Source organism: Coregonus lavaretus (assembly GCF_964263955.1).
Source record: "Coregonus lavaretus genome assembly, chromosome: 16".
NCBI classification, from domain to species: domain Eukaryota; kingdom Metazoa; phylum Chordata; class Actinopteri; order Salmoniformes; family Salmonidae; genus Coregonus; species Coregonus lavaretus.
The window spans coordinates 3,187,340-3,209,216 of record NC_140003.1 but is presented as its reverse complement, the minus strand read 5'-3'; the positions used below and the strand labels follow the sequence as shown (position 1 = coordinate 3,209,216).

The 21,877-nt window shown below is 45.2% G+C and overlaps 1 protein-coding gene across 1 annotated transcript in view; it reads right to left on the bottom strand.

Moving 5' to 3' along the window:
• LOC311143386 (phospholipase D1) overlaps positions 1–21,877 on the bottom strand; it is a gene marked incomplete at both ends in the record, with an annotated part of 66,031 nt that overhangs the window by 28,900 nt on the left and 15,254 nt on the right. Inside the window, 12 exon segments of the mRNA XM_084179220.1 lie at positions 451–606; positions 2,736–2,826; positions 6,541–6,738; positions 15,765–15,875; positions 16,070–16,151; positions 16,291–16,374; positions 16,763–16,912; positions 17,223–17,319; positions 17,481–17,484; positions 17,486–17,537; positions 17,881–17,973; positions 18,247–18,301. Coding sequence (XP_084035346.1) covers positions 451–606; positions 2,736–2,826; positions 6,541–6,738; positions 15,765–15,875; positions 16,070–16,151; positions 16,291–16,374; positions 16,763–16,912; positions 17,223–17,319; positions 17,481–17,484; positions 17,486–17,537; positions 17,881–17,973; positions 18,247–18,301 — 1,173 coding nt within the window.

Genomic DNA, 21,877 nt, shown 5'->3' with positions numbered 1-21,877 from the left:
CTCAACTTGCCAACTTGCAATGGTTGACATTGGCTCAATTTACCCCATGGTCAGTGGCTAAACTTACCCCAAGGCAAACTATATTAGCCCATACAGCTACAAGGATGCACTTTCATGCTAGGTTTAGGACCTCATATTGAAGCGTATAGAGACCCCGTCCCAACTGATTTACTTTTTTAAATGATCTACTTTGGATTAGATACAAGCATCATGAAACCTCTAACACAATAAATTAATTTAACTTTATGAAAATCAGTTTTTGGTCCTAACTTGCTTACCACTTTTTCCATGTGGTTTCTTCCTTCACAGACTCCATCAAATGATGACCTCTTCCTAAATATTTGATCAAATGATTCATTTAGAGTATGGTTTCCTAGAAACAAGGGTGGCTGAACTTACCCTTTTGGCTCAACTTAACCCACTCTCCCCTAATGTAAGTGTATAACTCACCATAGGGCAAGGGCAGGGAGTAGTGTAGAGACTCACTGGAGCGCAGTGAAATACTGTTGTTGTGCCATTCTCTATGAGCCAGCATACTCAAGATGAGGTTGACCCGGCTACTGCAGTTCTCTGAGATGGAGGGGATACAGAGATAGAAATCCATTTCTAGAGATACATAGATATACACAGAGGCACAAAGAGGCAAATATACTGAACAAAAATATGAACGCAACATGTAAAGTGTTGGTCCCATGTTTCATGAGCTGAAATAAAAGATCCCAGAAATGTTCCATAAGCACAAAAAGCTTATTTCTCTCAAATGTTTTGCACACATTTGTTTAAATCCCTGTTAGTGAGCATTCCTCCTTTGCCAAAATAATCCATCAACCTGACAAGTGTGGCATGTCAAGAAGCTGATTAAACAGCATGATCATTTGTCACACAACACAATGCCACAAGTTTGTCTTAAGATTGGAGGGAGCGTGCAATTGGCATGCTGACTGCAAGGATGTCCACCAGTGCTTTACCAGAGAATTTAATGTTAATTTCTCTACCATAAGTCGTTGTTTTAGTGAATATGGCAGTACGTCCAACCGGCCTCACAACCGCAGACCACTTCTTCACCGGCTTCTTCACCAGCGGGATCATCTGAGACCAATCACCCGGACAGCTGATGAAACTGTGGGTTTGCACAACCGAAGAACTTCTGCACAAAACCGTCTATGGGAAGCTTATCTGCGTGCTCGTCATCCTCACCAGGGTCTTAACCTGAGTACAGTTTGGCGTTGTAACTGACTTCATTGGGCAAATGTTCACCTTCGATGGCCACTGGTACGCTGGAGAAGTGTGCTCTTCATGGATGAATCCCGGTTTCAACTGTACCGGGCAGATGCTGATGTCAACATTGTGAACAGATTGCCCCATGGTAGCGGTGAGGTTATGGTATGGGCAGGCATAACCTACGGACAACAAAACACAATTGCATTTTAACGATGGCAATGTGACTGCACAGAGACACCGTGACGAGATCCTGAGACCCCATTGTCGTGCCATTAATCTGCTGCCATCACCTCATGTTTCAGCATGATAAGCCATGGCCCCATGTCACAAGGATCTGTACACAATTCCTAGAAGCTGAAAATGTCCCAGTTCTTCCATGGCCTGCATACTCACCAGACATGTCACCCATTTAGCATGTTTGGGATGCTCTGGATCGACGTGTACAACAGCGTGTTCCAGTTCCCACCAGTATCCAGCAACTTCGCACAGCCATTGAAGAGGAGTGGGACAACATTCCACAGGCCACAATCAACAGCCTGATCAACTCTATGTCAAGGAGATGTGTCGCGCTGCTTGAGGCAAATTGTGGTTACACCATATACTGACTGGTTTTCTGATCCACGCCCCTACCTTTTTTTTAAAGGTATCTGTGATAAACAGATGCATATCTGTATTCCCAGTCATGTGAAATCCATAGATTATGTCCTAATTAATTAATTTAAATGGACTGATTTCCTTATATGAACTGTAACTCAGTAAAATCTTTTACATTTTTGCATGTTGCGTTTATATTTTGGTTCAGGATACATAGATACAAATAGAAGTACAGAGGCACAGAGAGATACTTACAAAAAATACTGTGGACGGGCTGACTGACTGACAGACAGATTGACGGACGGAAGGGCAGACGGACAGACGAATGGATGGACAGACACATAAAGAGATAAAAAATACAGGTTCCTCTCACTTGAATCTGTTTCACGATCTGAGTCGGAGCTGTGGTGGTATTGGAGATTGATACTGGGCAGGGTTTGTCTTCCATAGGCCTCCCCTAGCTCTGCCACTGTACGAGGGCAAAGACTGCCATAGCACCCCCTCTGCTGCCTCATGCTGGGCTGGGCATCTCTTCCAATGCTCTCTACCTGATTTCCAATACTGCGGTGGGGGGCGCTTTCATAGGTCTCCCTTTGAAAGGCAACGTTACTGTCACCGTCCCCTGCCACTGTTACTACAGGAGGGGCAAGACACTCCTTTTCATAAGACCCACCCTGGGGCTCCCTGCTGGGGAAGGGGGCTTTTCCATAGCCCTTCTCTTGGCGTTCTATACTAGGGTGGCCAGCATTGGCATCCACATCCCTTTGCTGTGCAACTATAGAAGTCTCTCTCTGGGCAAGGCCTCTGTAACTCGGTCTCTGGGGCTGCCGACTGGGGAGGGAGACAGTGCTGTAGACATACCCAGGATCCCCCCCCCCCCCCCCCCCCCCCCCCCCGATCCTCTGAAGGACCATGTCTACTGTGTCTCCTCTTCAGGTCAGCGAGGATATCCCCCTCGCTGTAATTCCTCTCCTCTTCCTCCTCCTCTTCCTTGGCAATAGTGGCCAATTGCTGGGGAGAGACACAGAAAGAGTAATTGATAAAAGCTTTCAAGGTCAATAAAAAGCTTTGAACTTTGACAGGGTAATACAGTGTAAGACAGAGTGGTAAAGGGTACAAAATCCCATACAATTCTTGACAAAGTACTTATTGGGATACATTTTGTAGTTTTAGTGAGGAAGTATCCTGAACTTGTCAAGCAATATCAAGAAGTATGAGCAACAGTATCAATACAACAGTAGAAATACAGTAGTGGAATTACATTATAATATACAGTGTGCTGTGATATAATACATAATACACGAAATCCATATAAACCATGCTGTGATAGGCAGAGTGACTGATCTGAGAGAGTAACGTGTAAGGGGGACATGGCCTCTCATGTATGAGAACTAATGGCTCATAAAACATCACTGCCGCCTCAATTTGACAAATGGCAAATGTCAGCGCCGTATTCTCCTGGAAGGCATAATGTTATTAAGTGCAAATATCACTGTGCTCCGTAGGAGACGTTCGCAAAGGTTAGACCAACAGCTGTAACAGTTTCATGTGTATTAGCCAATATTTTACAGGCAGGGAGGCCCCCCAAGTTGATGGATACAAGCAGTCAACCATGAGAGAGAGAGAGAGAGAGAGAGAGAGAGAGAGAGAGAGAGAGAGAGAGAGAGAGAGAGAGAGAGAGAGAGAGAGAGAGAGAGAGAGAGAGAGAAATGGGTGGTGTATAGAGGGCCAGATAATTTCTCCATTTAGTGACTGTGGTAATTTGTTGACTCACTCATCCATGCAGGGTCTTTATGTTTAATGCACACCTCCCAAGGAAAGAGAGGGTTGAGGTGGGAGAAATAGGAGGAAGATGAGTGAGGGGGGAGCATGAGGGAGAGGAGAGAGTTAGCAGCCCTTCAAAGCGAACCCCAGATGCTCTCTAATTGCCATTTTACATTAGCCCTCGACCCACCTGAATATATGGGCCCCAAAATTGATCCGCATAATAAGCAAATTAACTGCTGAGATTCTGTCGGTGTCCAGGAAACTGGCTAACAAAAAGACTTCTCTCCAGAAATTATTTAAATCACTAACAAATCACAGCAGAAATACTTTTGACATACATACATATGCAGAAGAATATACACTGTAACAGAAAACTGTAATTGATACAAGTAAATTCTGTATTAGCAACAATAAATTACTGTTAAATGTTTTACTGCAGCATACTGCAAATTATGGTACATTGTGGAAAAATGTTGTGGGCTGGGAAGTAATTGCTGTATTTCGAATGGTCCTGTAATTCTACCCCACAGAATACAGTACCATACCATATATTTGGAGATCCCAAAACCTTTTCACCACTAGTGGGTGCACGGTATTGTTGTTTCGGGCTCATTAACATATGTTGAGACGTGCCTTGTAAGAGGCTGTATTTAGTGAGTGCTGTAACAATTTAACATATGTGGTAATAGTGCCCCATCATCAAAAAATATGTAGGGGACAGACTGGAGTGGCAGTAAGTCTTAAAGATTTAAAACTCCTTGAGTCTCACCGTATCGCCTGCGTGTTTTGGACTTCTAACCCCTTTTAAACATTGTGTCCGTGTGAAAAACGGGGGCTAAGCTAGAGTGGTTTTGTGAGACAAGGGCGGATCCTAAAGGGTTCGGGGGCCGGCTATTCTCACAAAAACATCTGTAGAGTCAAAATGGTTTGAGCTACATGACTCTCACAAACACGTACATGCAATCTGTTTTGCTCTTTGACGCTCACAAGCCACACAAGAGTAGTTAGAAGGTAAGGAGTTATTCTACATATAATATCCCAGAGAATACCAGGACATAGTGTCTATAATACTGTAATAAGCTCACGTAGTTGCTGTCACAAACTCTAAACTCCACACAGTTGTCACTGACCAGTTGGATATACATTTCCCACTGAGCAAACAATTTATGTACTTACAGCATTCTTATAAATTCCTTTTTATCAGGTTTTTGCATGGCAGACTTCTTTTTTTAATTGACATTTGTCAATAAAACTCATGAATGCAACTGTTTATGTCAAATTGTTTTGTGTTCTACTTGTAGCGCTGGTTGTCCTGAAAAGAAAATGGTAAAACATTTAATTGTGATGCTAAATATAAGGGCTAGACATGCAGATAAATGAAAATAGTGAGAAAAAAAACGCTTATTTTTGCTGGGGTCCTCGGTCCGGATGAGGTTTTAATGGTTGAACATTTTGCCATGTTCCTTTGGTCTATTTTGACCTGTCGTCACTGCCAGTTTGGAAGCCTTTGTTAAGGCCTCTAGTAGTGCAAATATTCATTGAAATACTGTAATTTGCCAATCCAGTGCAAAATACTATGAAATACAAACCCCATCGCCCCTCAATTCATTTAATTAAATAATTAATTAATTAATTAATTAATCCATTACGATTAGAGTAGCATTTACTTTTTACAGTATAATACAGTCAATTTGACTGTATTGTCCTACTGTTTGTCATTACATAGTACTTTCTTTGATTCTACATTGAAATTACAGTAGGTTTACTGCAATCTGAAATACAGTAACTGACTTGCCTTTCAGTTACTGTCAAATTCACAGCAACCTCTTTACGGTGTATGGATGATTTAGTGTACTGTACGTAGTTTATTTTACATTCATAATCAAAGTAGTTTTAGCTTATGACACTGAAACATGCATCTGCTCTTCACCCAGTCGTTAGTGCAAATGAGAAGGTGTGCTATCTATCGATTTACTAGGTGAAATAAAGGTAAACAAATAAATATACCGGTAAAGTACAAAAGAAAATCTCCCATTGACATCTATGCATGAATTACGCTAAAGTCTGAGTTGTGTGGAGATCTCAAGTTAGGCAAAAGCGACCATCCGCTTAGATCCCTGTTACACATTTGGAGGCTACAGCACTGTGTTTTAATCAGTCAGGTGCATGTCTTGTGGTTTGACATGTGGCATAGTCTGACAGTCATCACCCACACCCAGCTGTTGTTGACATGTCACCCATGCAGCACTGCTCCAGACCCAGACCACAGACGGGGGTCAGACCTATGTGGACAAACATTGGAGGTCCACTGCAAGCCACGGGCAAATAAGTATTCCTCAAGTGTATGGGGATAGTCAGATGAAGTCTGAAGTCTGTCAACCAAATCTACTTTGATGAAGGAAAGACCAGTCACCATCTGTCCAAAACAATGGTTAGCAGTCCGAAACAATGGTTTGTGTCATGAGCTGAGCTAGGTTTGGGTTGAGCTAGGTTTGGGCTGGGCTAGGTTTGGGGTGGGCTAGGTTTGGGCTGGGCTAGGTTTGGGCTGGGCTAGGTTTGTGCAAGAGCTACCTAGCTGTCCCCATAGGAGAACCCTTTGAATAACCCCTTTTGGGTTCCATGTATGGTTCTATATGGAACCCTAACAGAGGGTTTTACCTGGAACCCAAAAGAGGTGCTCCTATGGGGACAGCCGCAGAACCCTTTTGGAACCATTTTTTTCTAAGAGTGTTGGGCCAGGGTTGGGATGGGCTGGGTTGGGCTGAGCTAGGCTAGGCTAGGCTAGGCTAGGCTAGGATTACTCTGGTGCAGTAACCTTGGCTATTACCTGAAGACAAAGTAGTTCATGTTGAGGATATCAATGGGCTAGTACAGTCTCTAGCCACACAGAGGACCAGAAAAGTAACACGCATTCTGGTGGGGCTGGGTAGAGGGCTGGGATGGGCTTGGTTAACTTACCCTAGTGGGGTTGGGAGACAGGTCTGGGCTGGGCTGGGGACTCCGCACACTGCCCACATCAGTGAGTCTGTGCTGGGAGTCATCCCAGTGTCCGTAGGCCAGGTCAATGCCTCCCAGGAATGCCAGCAATTGGTCAATCACCACAGTCTTCTCGTGGTGCGCCCACAACATGGCAGCAGAGGGTACATGGTCAGGGTGCTAGATCACCTAACAGTGACAGAGAAAAAAGGTTCCCCAATCAGATCTAGGCACGCTTGATTGAGCTTTCCATGGCACAATGGACCCAATGGAATAGTCCCAACAGTGTAAACCCCACCCATCTTGGACTACAGGCAGGCAAAAGTATTTGAAAGAAGACAAATGGTATTTGAACCCAGGTCTGATCTTGATTATGGTTGCAGCAGGTTTAATGATTAAGAAACATTTAATTCCACTTTCTGAAGTGCCTGAGTATCTTTTGGACTGTATCTACCGATTCGATGTCTTTACGTGTTCTTAAGTTGGACTGTGAAGTGGTGACAGTGTACATTTTTCTTTAGCAGAGAGGGCAAAAAAATAACTAACATCTTCCGCATCCTCCTTTCTCTACTCAACGTATATCGTCTAATCCATACATCTTTACTGCGCTTTCAAAAGAGGAAAATGTCCAACCTTTTTTGCCACATTAAGTAAGCCTTGTCCGAGCCAGAAAGGCCCATAGGGAAGAAGCATATCTCCTGTTTCTGTAGCGTGAGGCAGCTTGATGTACAAGTATACCCCCTTAGGGCCTCCCGAGTGGCGCAGCGGTCTAAGGCACTGCAGTGCTTGATCCGGGTGCGATCCCAGGCTGTGTCGCAGCTGGCCACGACCGGGAGACCCATGAGGCGATGCACAATTGGCCCAGCGTCTTCCGGGTTAGGGGAGGGTTTGGCCGGCCGGAATGTCCTTGACCTTCGCCTCTCCCGAGTCCGTACGGGAGTTGCAGCAATGGGACAAGACTGTAAATATCACGAAATTGGGGAGAAAAAGGGGTAAAAATAAGTATACCCCCTTGACAGGATGCTTACCCCAAACCATCTCCTTAATGCTGAACGCCTGAAGAGTCTGGTATGACTTCGACTGTTGATCGAACCCCCAACCTTCCAATCTCAGGGCAGACATACTAACCACAAGACCATTGAGTTGTTACTTCTTTCCACATCATTTTACATTTACATTTTAGTCATTTAGCAGATGCTCTTATCCAGAGCAACTTACAGTTAGTGAGTGCATACATTTTCATACTGGCCCCCCGTGGGAAACGAACCCACAACCCTGGCGTTGCAAGTGCCATGCTCTACCAACTGAGCTACACGTGTATCAAATTCCAAAATTGTCTGTCATAGTGTCAAGCACTCCCTCCCCCTCTCCCCTACCAAAAGCATCAGTTCTATAGATCACTAGAGAGATGACCTGTCCCTCCAGATCAGCTTTACCCTCTCCCTCCACAGGTGTCTGAGTCCTGCCTGCCGTGACGTCTCAGAGAGAGTGACGGCCACATCACAACACATCATGGCGCAGGCTGGCAGAGTGTCAGTGCCCTGGCAGGTTGTGCAATGCAGGCCTGTGGGCACAGGGAAGGGAGTGGAGGAGTAGGGGATGGATACTTAGATCAAGTGGCAAATACCCATGGAGGGGGATCACTTTATTTGGAGTCAGACTCCCCACTGGGAGTTGAAATGGGATAGGTATCCCTCTCGGAATGTGGAAGGAATGCTTTGTGTTTGCGTGTGTGTTGGCCAGACGGAATTTGTTGGATGGGGGAAGGGTGAGGAGGGGGTTGACAAAAAATCTGGCAGTGGTGGGTTTGTTTATATTGTAGTATTATCGGTCCCTGCTGCTTCTTTTTGCCCTGGTGTTGCTCACAAGAAATGCTCTTGTCGGCATGACACCCCGGGCACTGGCATGATTGACACCCTGTCACATTATCTTATGACAGCGCTGGCAGAGAGCGTGCCACGGAGTGATACTGGGAATTATCACACACAGACCCATGTACGTGCAGACACACAAACACACACACACACCCAAACACACACCCTGAGGAACTCCAACACAACACAAATAGAGGAATTTATGGGCCTTATTGGTGTATGTGTGTGTCTGTGTGTGTGTTTGCTCTAGGGACAGGAATCTCAAAACACTTGGGAAGATGCGCAGATGTGGTGGTGGTGTGTGTCTATTTGTCAATAACAGCTGGTGCGCAATGTCTAATATTAAGGAAGCCTCAAGGTATTGCTCGCCTGAGGTAGAGTACCTCATGATAAACTGTAGACTACACCACATACCAAGAGAGTTTTCATCTATATTTTTCATAGCTGTCTATTTACCACCACAAATCGATGCTGGCACTATGACCGCACTCAACAAGCTGTATAAGGAAAAAAATTATCTAGACCACCTTTACACACAGAGACGCGTACAAAGCTCTCCCTCTCCCTCCATTTGGCAAATCTGACCATAATTCTATCCTCCTGATTCCTGCTTACAAGCTTGAACTTCACTCAACTTTCTAGAGTTTTCCCCGTTAGTTAAGAGTATCAACGTTTCCCTTTACTGTGGGAATTGTGATCGAATTAATGCAATATTAGCCACTTTCAATGCAACATACCTAAACAAAACGAATTATACAAGACTATGCAAGAGCTATTGTTGCAGGCAGAATGCATCGGAGTATGATTCTATTGCATTGACACACACAACTCAGCCAGTACTCTTACACAGACCGGTTCAGCATAACTAATCAGAGCTGCAGTAGGCCTATTTGCAAATAGACCATTGCCATATATGGATCTGTGCCATTCACTTTGAACTGGACTGTGTTTACAGCATGAGCAGTCATGAGTAGATGCGCTTGTTTTGAGATCAAAGCGAGAGCTGCATGTAGCCACGTGTGCACATTTGTTCATATCGTTTGCTAGTTAGTGAGTTATTAGCCCAGATATAGATCATTTGTAGTCAGCAATGGGGGAGCGATGGCTTCCTACAAAACGTGTACATTTCTAGACATCTTTGAAAAGCGAGTCAGGTAAAGAGCTTTTTTTTGTCTTAAAGGGGCAGTGTTGTATTTTGAGACAGTCTCGAATAAGCTAAGTAGCCAATAGGCAGAGGGTAGCATAATATGTCTGATTCTCTGTAATAATGGAATAATAATGCATTTTATTTTGTAAAGTGGATTCTTGCATCAAACAACACAACAACATTTTCAGTCACCTCCTTGTCTGAAGGACAAGTGGATAAACAGGTTAATGTCAAGCCTTGCATGTTTTTTTCTCTCCAAAGTCTCATGGAATGTAAGCCTACATTGAACACGACACATTGGCTGCTACTGTAGGCTGAATGATAGAACAGCTATTTCCATGTTAAAATGTTATGGGATGCATTTTTTCCATTGTTTTTGATTGTAGGCCACTGGTAGGCCTACATTATGATCAAATAGCCACAGTAGCCTGCTTGACCAATGTCTAAAATGGTAACTTAAAGCGGGTACAGACTCAGTGTTCACAGTAAACGTGCGCTGGAAGTTGCACAGAATTTTCACAATGTCAAAGTTTGCGCCCTGACATTTGCTCAGTGCTTAATTTTCTTTGAGGCAACATTTGTTTAAATATATATATTTTTAATTTTATTTTTATTTAACCTTTATTTAACCAGGTAAGCCAGATAAGAAAAAGTTCTCATTTACAACTGTGACCTGGCCAAGATAAAGCAAAGCAGTGCGATAAAAACAACAACAACACAGAGTTACAAAATGTACAGTCAATAACACAATAGAAAATCTATATACAGTGTGTGTAGTAAGTAATGGAGGTAAGGCAATAAATAGGCCATAGTGCCAAATAATTACAATTTAGTATTAACACTGGAGTGATAGATGTGCAGAAGATGATGTGCAAATAGAGATACTGGGGTGCAAATGAGCAAAATAAATAACAATGTAAATAACAATATGGGGATGAGGTAGTTGGGTTGGCTTATTACAGATGGGCTGTGTACAGGTGCAGTGATCGGTAAGCTGCTCTGACAACTGATGCTTAAAGTTAGTGAGGGAGATAATTGTCTCCTGCTTCAGAGATTTTTGCAGTTCATTCCAGTCATTTGCAGCAGAGAACTGGAAAGAATGGTGGCCAAAGGAGGTGTTGGCTTTGGGGATGACCAGTGAGATATACCTGCTGGAATGCATACTACGGGTGGGTGTTGCTATGGTGACCAATGATCTAAGATAAGGCGGGGATTTGCCTAGAAGTGATTTATAGATGACCTGGAGCCAGTGGGTTTGGTGACAAATATGTAGTGAGGGCCAGCCAACGAGAGCATACAGGTCACAATGGTGTGTAGAATATGGGGCTTTGGTGACAAAATGGATGGCACTGTGATAGACTACATCCAATTTGCTGAGTAGAGTGTTGGAAGCTATTTTGTAAATGACATCGCCGAAATCAAGGATCGGTAGGATAGTCAGTTTTACCAGGGCATGTTTAGCAGCATGAGTGAAGGAGGCTCTGTTGCGAAATAGGAAGCCGATTCTAGATTTAACTTTGGATTGGAGATGCTTAATGTGAGTCTGGAAGGAGAGTTTACGGTCTAACCAGACACCTAGGTATTTGTAGTTGTCCACATATTCTAAGTCAGACCCGCCGAGAGTAGTGATTCTAGTCGGGCAGGCGGGTGCAAGCAGCGTTCGATTGAAGAGCATGCATTTAGTTTTACTAGCGTTTAAGAGCAGTTGGAGGCCACGGAAGGAGTGTTGTATTCTACACCTGCATTACTAGCTGTTTGGGGTTTTAGGCTGGGTTTCTGTACAGCACTTCGAGATATTAGCTGATGTAAGAAGGGCTATATAAAATAAAATTGATTGATTGATTGATTGTATGGCATTGAAGCTCGTTTGGAGGTTCGTTAACACAGTGTCCAATGAAGGGCCAGATGTATACAAAATGGTGTCGTCTGTGTAGAGGTGGGTCTGAGAGTCACCAGCAGCAAGAGCGACATCATTGATATACACAGAGAATAGAGTCGGCCCGAGAATTGAACCCTGTGGCACCCCCTATAGAGTAATAGTAGTAATAGGGATTGCGACAATTTCGGCAGCTAATTTTAGAAAGAAAGGGTCCAGATTGTCTAGCCCAGCTGATTTGTAGGGGTCCAGATTTAGCAGTTCTTTCAGGACATCAGCTATCTGAATTTGGGTGAAGGAGAAGCGGGGGAGGGGGGGGCATGGGAAAGTTGCAGCGTAGGGTAGAGAGCTGGTGGCCGGGGTAGGGGTAGCCAGGTGAAAAGCATGGCCAGCCCTAGCAAAAGGCTTATTGAAATTCTCGATTATCGTAGATTTATCGGTGGTGACAGTGTTTCCCAGCCTCAGTGCAGTGGGCAGCTGGGAGGAGGTGCTCTTATTCTCCATGGACTTAACAGTGTCCCAGAACTTTTTGGAGTTAGTGCTACAGGATGCAAATTTCTGTTTGAAAAAGCTAGCCTTTGCTTTCCTATCTGATTGTGTATATTGGTTCCTGACTTCCCTGAAAAGTTGCATATCACGGGGGCTGTTCGATGCTAATGCAGTACGCCACAGGATGTTTTTGTGCTGGTCAAGGGCAGTCAAGTCTGGGGTGAACCAGGGGCTATATCTGTTCTTAGTTCTGAATTTTTTGAATGGGGCATGCTTATTTAAGATGGAAAGGAAAGCACTTTTGAAGAACATCCAGGCATCCTCTACTGACGGAATGAGGTCAATATCCATCCAGGATACCCGGGCCAGGTCAATTAGAAAGGCCTGCTCACTGAAGTGTTTTAGGGAGCATTTGACAGTGATTAGGGGTGGTCGTTTGACTGCGGACCCATTACGGACTAGGCAATGAGGCAGTTATCTCTGAGATCCTGGTTGAAGACAGCGGAGGTGTATTTCGAGGGTAAATTAGTCAGGATGATATCTATGAGGGTGCCCATGTTTACGGATTTAGGGTTGTACCTGGTAGGTTCCTTGATAATTTGTGTGAGATTGAGGGCATCTAGTTTAGATTGTAGGACGGCCGGGGTGTTAAGCATATCCCAGTTTAGGTCACCAAGCAGTACGAACTCTGAGGATAGATGGGGGGGGGACAAGCAATTCACATTTGGTGTCCAGGGCAAAACTGGGGGCTGAGGGGGTTCTGAAGCAAGTGGCAACAGTGAGAGATTTATTTCTGGAAAGGTGGATTTTTAGAAGTAGAAGCTCAAACTGTTTGGGCACAGACCTGGATAGTATGATAGAGCTCTGCAGGCTATCTCTACAGTAGATTGCAACTCCGCCCCCTTTGGCAGTTCTATCTAGACGGAAAATGTTGTAGTTCGGAATGGACATTTCTGAATTTTTGGTGGCCTTCCTAAGCCAAGGACACTGCTAGAACATCAGGGTTGGCAGAGTGTGCTAACGCAGTGAATAACTCAAACTTGGGGAGGAGACTTCTGATGCTAACATGCAAGAAACCAAGGCTTTTATGGTTACAGAAGTCAACAAATGATAGCGCCTGGGGGGTAGGAGTGATACTGGGGGCTACAGGGCATGGGTTAACCTCTACATCACCAGAGGAACAGATGAGGAATAGAATAAGGATACGGCTAAAGGCTTTAAGAACTGGTCTTCTAGTGCATTGGGTACAGAGAATAAAAGGGGCAGATTTCCGGGCATTTTAGAATAGATTCAGGGTATTATGTACAGACAAGGATATGGAAGGATATAAGTACAGTGGAGGTACACCTAAGCATTGGGTAACTATGAAAGAGATAGCATCACTGGAGGTACCGATTGAGCCGGTCTCTCCGTGTATGGGGGGTGGGACAAAGGAGCTCTCTGAGGCTGGCTGAGCTGAACTTGGGGCTCTACAGTGAAATTGTATAATAAGAACTAACCCAAACAGCAATAGGCTAGGCATATTGACATGGGAGAGAGGCATAACGCAATCACAGGTGTTATTCGAGAGGGCTAAGACAACAACTGGTAATGGCGACGAAGGTTTGGGCTAAGGCTAAACAGATAAACAGGACGGGGTACCGTGTAAAGGAACAGTCCAGCAGGCATTAGCTGTGTAGCTGAGTGATCATAAAGTCCAGTGAACAGCACTAAGTAAGTCTGGGAGCAGATCGTAGGCTGCTAAAGCACAGGTGAGCAGGAGGCACAGCTGTTGATTGCACATGCTAGCTTGCCGGGGCTAGCAGATGGATCTTTGTGGTCGTCGCAACGGGAAGCCTGTTGAAACCACATCAGACGATTACGTCGGCAGACATTTACATTTACATTTTAGTCATTTAGCAGACGCTCTTATCCAGAGCGACTTACAAATTGGTGCAATCACCCTATAGCCAGTGGGATAACCACTTTACACTTTTTTTTTTTTTTTTTTTTTTTTTAGGGGGGGGGGGGGGGTAGAAGGACCACTTTATCCTATCCCAGGTGCTCCTTAAAGAGGTGGGGTTTCAAATGTCTCCGGAAGGTGGTGAGTGACTCCGCTGTCCTGGCGTCGTGAGGGAGCTTGTTCCACCATTGGGGTGCCAGAGCAGCGAACAGTTTTGACTGGGCTGAGCGGGAACTATGCTTCCGCAGAGGAAGGGGAGCCAGCAGGCCAGAGGTGGATGAACGCAATGCCCTCGTTTGGGTGTAGGGACTGATCAGAGCCCGAAGGTACGGAGGTGCCGTTCCCCTCACTGCTCCATAGGCAAGCACCATGGTCTTGTAACGGATGCGAGCTTCAACTGGAAGCCAGTGGAGTGTGTGGAGGAGGGAGGTGACGTGAGAGAACTTGGGAAGGTTGAACACCAGACGGGCTGCGGCATTCTGGATGAGTTGTAGGGGTTTAATGGCACAGGCAGGGAGGCCAGCCAACAGCGAGTTGCAGTAATCCAGACGGGAGATGACAAGTGCCTGGATTAGGACCTGTGCCGCTTCCTGTGTAAGGCAGGGTCGTACTCTCCGAATGTTGTAGAGCATGAACCTGCAGGATCGGGTCACCGCCTTGATGTTAGCGGAGAACGACAGGGTGTTGTCCAGGGTCACGCCAAGGCTCTTCGCACTCTGGGAGGAGGACACAACGGAGTTGTCAACCGTGATGGCGAGATCATGGAACGGGCAGTCCTTCCCCGGGAGGAAGAGCAGCTCCGTCTTGCCAGGGTTCAGCTTGAGGTGGTGATCCGTCATCCATACTGATATGTCTGCCAGACATGCAGAGATGCGATTCGCCACCTGGTTATCAGAAGGGGGAAAGGAGAAGATTAGTTGTGTATCGTCAGCGTAGCAATGATAGGAGAGGCCATGTGAGGATATGACAGAGCCAAGTGACTTGGTGTATAGGGAGAATAGGAGAGGGCCTAGAACTGAGCCCTGGGCGACACCAGTGGTGAGAGCACGTGGTGCGGAGACAGCTTCTCGCCACGCCACTTGGTAGGAGCGACCAGTCAGGTAGGACGCAATCCAGGAGTGAGCCGCGCCGGAGATGCCCAGCTCGGAGAGGGTGGAGAGGAGGATCTGATGGTTCACAGTATCAAAGGCAGCAGACAGGTCTAGAAGGACAAGAGCAGAGGAGAGAGAGTTAGCTTTAGCAGTGCGGAGAGACTCCGTGACACAGAGATGGATGGATCGGCGGGGCTCCGTGTCGACACTAGGAGGTCCCGTCCGGTTGACAGAGAGGTAGATAGCCGGGAGATGGGCCTGGCTCGTGGCTAGCTCAAGGCTAACTGGTACGTCGGGAAGTGGTGATTAGCCAACAACAGCCATTCGGTTGCAGCTAGCTAGTTGCGATGGTCCGGTGTTAAGGTCCAGTGATTCAGTGTTTCCACAGCGCGCTGTGCAGACTGGGCGATAATTGTCCAGGCTAGAGCTGGCTGGTAGGTAGTGCAGGACACGGACAGTGGTGAAGACCGCTAACGGTGGCTAATAGCAAGTAGCTAGTTAGCTGGCTAGCTGGCTAGTTTCAGCCATAGGTTCTTGATAAAAATAAATAAATAATAGAATCTGTTCCACATTGGGTGAGGTGGGTTGCAGGAAAGTATATTTAGTTAAAGGATGGAAAGTGAGATAGAGAAATATATACGAATAACAGACAGGCTATTTACATGAGGACATAACACAATACACGACCGCACTACTGCGCCATCTTGGAGAATTCCAACATTGGTCTAGGCCCATGATGGTTCCCTTACTCTGATGTTTGGCTGGAAGCCCATGCAGGTTCTCTTACCCTTATGTTTGGGTAGAGGCCCATGAGGGTTCTCTTGGTATACTCGCTGTTCAGTCCCAGAATAACCTCCACTTCCTTGTAGAGGAGAACACAGATATTAACCTCCTGCTCCTGTAGGGATATAATAAATGACCATGTATACAGATGGCTTCCCAGAGCATACATTACATGTAATGTCAGACATATACAGTAGTTTACTAAACTATGTAATTCAGTCAATCGCAATATTTGATGGAATTAAGTCATTTGGACCACACTGTAAATCAGTGATAATCAATGCTCCTCTCACCACTAGTAATATTTACTGCTTTACGTTTCAGAACATAATCCAATCTCCAGGTGTTCCCATCAACCACAGGCCTTTTTAAGAAGATTTCAGGACTCAACCTGAAAGAGAATGTGGTTCCAATAATGAACAATAACTGCAAATGCTTTATAAAGCCTTCAAAACCCCAATATAAGGTATTCACAGATATAAATAATTGAATGCCCAAAAAATGGCATGCTAAATAAAACTTTTCTGTACCACCAGGCTGTGATTAAGATTTCCTCTTTTGCTCCTTCTAGGGCGTCAGCGATGTTGTCAAAGTAGCCCACTGCGTTGACAAACCTGCAAATGTAACAGAGGTGGTGAACCATGTTGCATGAGCCATGAAATGCCTTGGCTTTATCTCAGCAGGCTAAGATGGTCTTGCAGCACGCAGGAGACCTGGGGTGAAACACATGAGCACCAACCAGCTGATAGAGAGCTCTCGCTGTGGTATCAACAGCAGATTTACAATATCATCTGAAGGTTGTGGCATAATATAATATGCCACAAAACTGAAAAATTAACCATATTGGACGTAACAAACATAGCTTGCCTATGTTGAATTACTGTCGTCTGATGTCAAAATGACTTTAATGGATCAGACATTTCACTGACAAACCAGGTGGCATTGCAAGCCATTCAAGAAAAGGTTGGGCATCACAGAGAGAAAATCAGGGATGTTTCCCACCATTGTGTTTTGGTGTTTTCTCTGACTGGAGCAAAGGATCCATGCCGGTTCTCCTGAAGGAAGTCTTTCCCGTACTTCTGAGCAAACTCATCGATGGAGTGACCCCACCAGCGAGCTTGCCTGCATGTGGAGCACTTGATGGTGAGTGCCCTGAAGAAGAAAAGTCAATGAAATTTATACATTTTTTTGTGTATTTATTAAATTAACATCAGCAATTGATGAACATCCATAGTATCAATTATAGTATCAATATAATTTGTATAAATGTATTTGTCATCAGTAAACTTTTCGTTTGGCATTTGCCAAATGCAACATCAATGACAGAATGTGCAGTAATGTATGACAGCTCAAATGAAGTACAGTACATTATATCCAAGTCAAATCACACCATAATCCCCATTTATTGCACTACTTATGACCACAGCCTTAGGGAGTGATTTGTTGTGTCTTTAGAACATGCCCGAAGGGGTTCTCGATGGTGACTCCATGTCGAACACTTGTGTCCTGGGTGCCTATCTTGATGTGGAAGCCCTTGTCATACAAAATTACCTTTCCTACTTACATTTACATTTTAGTCATTTAGCAGATGCTCTTATCCAGAGCGACTTACAGTTAGTGAGTGCATAATATTTTTTTCATACTGGTCCCTGTGGGAATCGAACCCACAGCCCTGGCATTGCAAGCGCCATGCTCTACCAACTGAGCTACACGGGACTACACTTAGCCATCCCCTGGCCGCATGTAGAGGACGAAAGAGTCCTTCACCAGCAGCCATCTGTAGTATAATGCACATGCACAAACATATACACACACACACATACGCACATGCACACACAAACCCACATCACACCACACACACATGCACAAGCACATAAGAAAACACACAAGCAAACAAACACACACACACAAGCACACACACACATGCACACACACACACACACACACACACACACACACACACACACACACACACACACACACACACACACACACACACATTTGAGACTTTTCCATTAGTTGCATTGCACCAGGCAATCTCAATCAAGTGCAGCTGAAGTATTTGAAAGAAAACAATACTATTCAGGTCTGTTCAGTAAATCGTACATTTGCCCTCTTACCTCTTTGACCAGCGGTAACACACACTGTTGGAGCCACACCAGTAACACACAGGGAACGGGTTTCCTCCTGACTTCTTCAGGATCAGAACTTCACTTTAGATACATACACAAAACATCAGAACAACATGAGAGAGAATGGCATCAATCAATGTGTGTTGTACATAAAGCTCACATAACAAAAATGCATACCTTTCACTGTCACTGTAATATACTGAACCACCACAAAAGACTGACATTGCACCATTATTTGCTACATCCCCAATTGCTATTCTTGCTAAATGAAGGAGGTAAAGGAAGTAAGCATTTGTCTTTTCATTGTAGAAATTGAAGTTTTGTAACATAATGATTAGGTGAAGACACTCTTACATTCTTTTTGGTCCCAGGTCCCGGATAAAATACATTTGACTGACTTCTAAGAACTCTATAGATCATTTTCTAATACAAATGTTGTGAAATGATAAAGGTAAAACATAGTAAACATGATTGATACTTTGTAATCCAGATGCATGCTTGAATAGTGAATATAGTCAATGCAGTGTGTAACTGTTCTGTAATGTGTGTATGAATATTATTTTTTAAGAAAGTGTCTGAGTCACGCCACCAATATAATAGGATAAGAGACAGAGGCCCCACCTAGAGAAGTGCACGTAGCCCTTGTAAGGAAACTATGTGTGGTACTTGGACTTTGGAAGATGGTGGTGGCGTGACAAATATATCAAAGCGAATGATCAAAGCGAATGAACAGCGCCGGAGAAGATGGCTGCCGTTTTACAGCCCTCTAACCAATTGTACTATTATGTGTGTTTTTCCGCGTTATTTGTAATTTATTTAGTACATAATGTTTCTGCCATCGTCTCTTATAACCAAAAAGAGCTTCTGGATATCAGGACAGCGATTACTCACCTCGCATTGGACGAAGATTTTTTCTTCAACGAGGCGGCCGCGAAGGATATCCTACAAACACCCGACAAGGCCCAAATCCCAGTCATTCGCGTGAGGAAGAGACGGAGATATCGCGGACGCAGATCCGGGTGCCTTGTAAGGATCCAACGGCGAGCGAGTAAACTGCCTCTCCCAGCAATCCTACTAGCCAACGTTCAAGCTTTTGAGAATAAAATGGACGATTTAAGATTACGGTTATCCTACCAACGGGACATTAAAAACTGTAATATCTTATGTTTCACGGAGTCGTGGCTGAACGACAACAATGATAACATTCAGCTAGCAGGCTATACGCTACATCGACAGGACAGAACGGCAGACTCTGGTAAGACAAGGGGTGGCGGTCTGTGTATATTTGTAAACAACAGCTGGTGCACAAAATCAAATACTAAGGAAGTCTCGAGGTTTTGCTCGCCTGAGGTAGAGTATCTTATGATAAGCTGTAGACCACACTATTTACCAAGAGAGTTTTCATCTATATTTTTCATAGCTGTCTATTTACCACCACAAACCAATGCTGGCATTAAGATTGCACTGAATGAGTTGTACAAGGCCATTAATCAACAGGAAAACGCTCATCCAGATGCAGCGCTCCTAGTGGCCGGGGACTTTAATGCAGGGAAACTTAAATCCGTTCTACCTAATTTCTACCAGCATGTTAAATGTGCAACCAGAGGGAAAAAAACTCTAGACCACCTTTACTCCACACACAGAGACACATACAAAGCTCTCCCTCGCCCTCCATTTGGCAAATCTGACCATAACTCTATCCTCCTGATTCTATTCCTGCTTATAAGCAAAAACTGAAGCAGGAAGCACCAGTGATTCGGTTAATAAAAAAGTGGTCAGATGACGCAGATGCTAAGCTACAGGACTGTTTTGCTAGCACAGACTGGAACATGTTCCGGGATTCTTCAGACAGCATTGAGGAGTACACCACATCAGTCACTGGCTTCATCAATAAGTGCATCGATGATGTCGTCCCCACAGTGACCGTACGTACATACCCCAACCAGAAGCCATGGATTACAGGAAACATCCGCACTGAGCTAAAGGGTAGAGCTGCCGCTTTCAAGGAACGGGACTCTAACCCGGACGCTTATAAGAAATCCCGCTATGACCTCCGACGAACCATCAAACAGGCAAAGAGTCAATACAGGTCTAAGATTGAATCATACTACACTGGCTCTGACGCTCGTCGGATGTGGCAGGGCTTGAAAACTATTACAGACTACAAAGGGAAGCACAGCCGCGAGCTGCCTAGTGACACAAGCCTACCAGACGAGCTAAACCACTTCTATGCTCGCTTCGAGGCAAGCAACACTGAAGCATGCATGAGAGCACCAGCTGTTCCGGATGACTATGTGATCACGCTCTCCGTAGCCGATGTGAGTAAGACTTTTAAGCAGGTCAACATTCACAAGGCCGCAGGGCCAGACGGATTACCAGGACGTGTACTCCGAGCATGTGCTGACCAACTGGCAAGTGTCTTCACTGACATTTTCAACATGTCCCTGACTGAGTCTGTAATACCAACATGTTTCAAGCAGACCACCATAGTCCCCGTGCCCAAGAACTCTAAGATAACCTGCCTAAATGACTACCGACCCGTAGCACTGACGTCTGTAGCCATGAAGTGCTTTGAAAGACTGGTCATGGCTCACATCAACAGCATAATCCCAGAAACCCTAGACCCACTCCAATTTGCATACCGCCCCAACAGATCCACAGATGATGCAATCTCTATCGCACTCCACACTGCCCTTTCCCACCTGGACAAGAGGAACACCTACGTGAGAATGCTATTCATTGACTACAGCTCAGCATTCAACACCATAGTGCCCTCTAAGCTCATCACTAAGCTAAGGATCCTGGGACTAAACACCTCCCTCTGCAACTGGATCCTGGACTTCCTGACGGGCCGCCCCCAGGTGGTAAGGGTAGGTAACAACACATCTGCCACACTGATCCTCAACACGGGGGCCCCTCAGGGGTGCGTGCTCAGTCCCCTCCTGTACTCTCTGTTCATCCATGACTGCATGGCCAGGCACGACTCCAACACCATCATTAAGTTTGCTGACGACACAACAGTGGTAGGCCTGATCACCGACAACGATGAGACAGCCTATAGGGAGGAGGTCAGAGATCTGGCCGTGTGGTGCCAGGACAACAACCTCTCCCTCAACGTGACCAAGACAAAGGAGATGATTGTGGACTACAGGAAAAAAAAGAGGAATGAGCACGCCCCCATTCTCATCGACGGGGCTGTAGTGGAACAGGTTGAGAGCTTCAAGTTCCTTGGTGTCCACATCACCAATGAACTATCATGGTCCAAACACACCAAGACAGTCGTGAAGAGGGCACGACAAAGCCTATTCCCCCTCAGGAGACTAAAAAGATTTGGCATGGGTCCTCAGATCCTCAAAAAATTCTACAGCTGCACCATCGAGAGCATCCTGACTGGTTGCATCACCGCCTGGTATGGCAACTGCTTGGCCTCTGACCGCAAGGCACTACAGAGGGTAGTGCGTACGGCCCAGTACATCACTGGGGCAAAGCTTCCTGCCATCCAGGACCTCTATACCAGGCGGTGTCAGAGGAAGGCGCTCAAAATTGTCAAAGACTCCAGCCACCCTAGTCATAGACTGTTCTCTCTGCTACCGCACGGCAAGCGGTACCGGAGTGCCAAGTCTAGGTCCAAAAGACTTCTCAACAGCTTCTACCCCCAAGCCATAAGACTCCTGAACAGCTAATCATGGCTACCCGGACTATTTGCACTGCCCCCCCTCCCCATCCTTTTTACGCTGCTGCTACTCTGTTAAGTATTTATGCATAGTCACTTTAACTCTACCCACATGTACATATTACCTCAACTACCTCAACTAGCCGGTGCCCCCGCACATTGACTCTGCAACGGTACCCCCCTGTATATATAGCCTCCCTACTGTCACTTTATTTTACTTCTGCTCTTTTTTTCTCAACACTTTTTTTGTTGTTGTTTTATTCTTACTTTTTTGTTTAAAATAAATGCACTGTTGGTTAAGGGCTGTAAGTA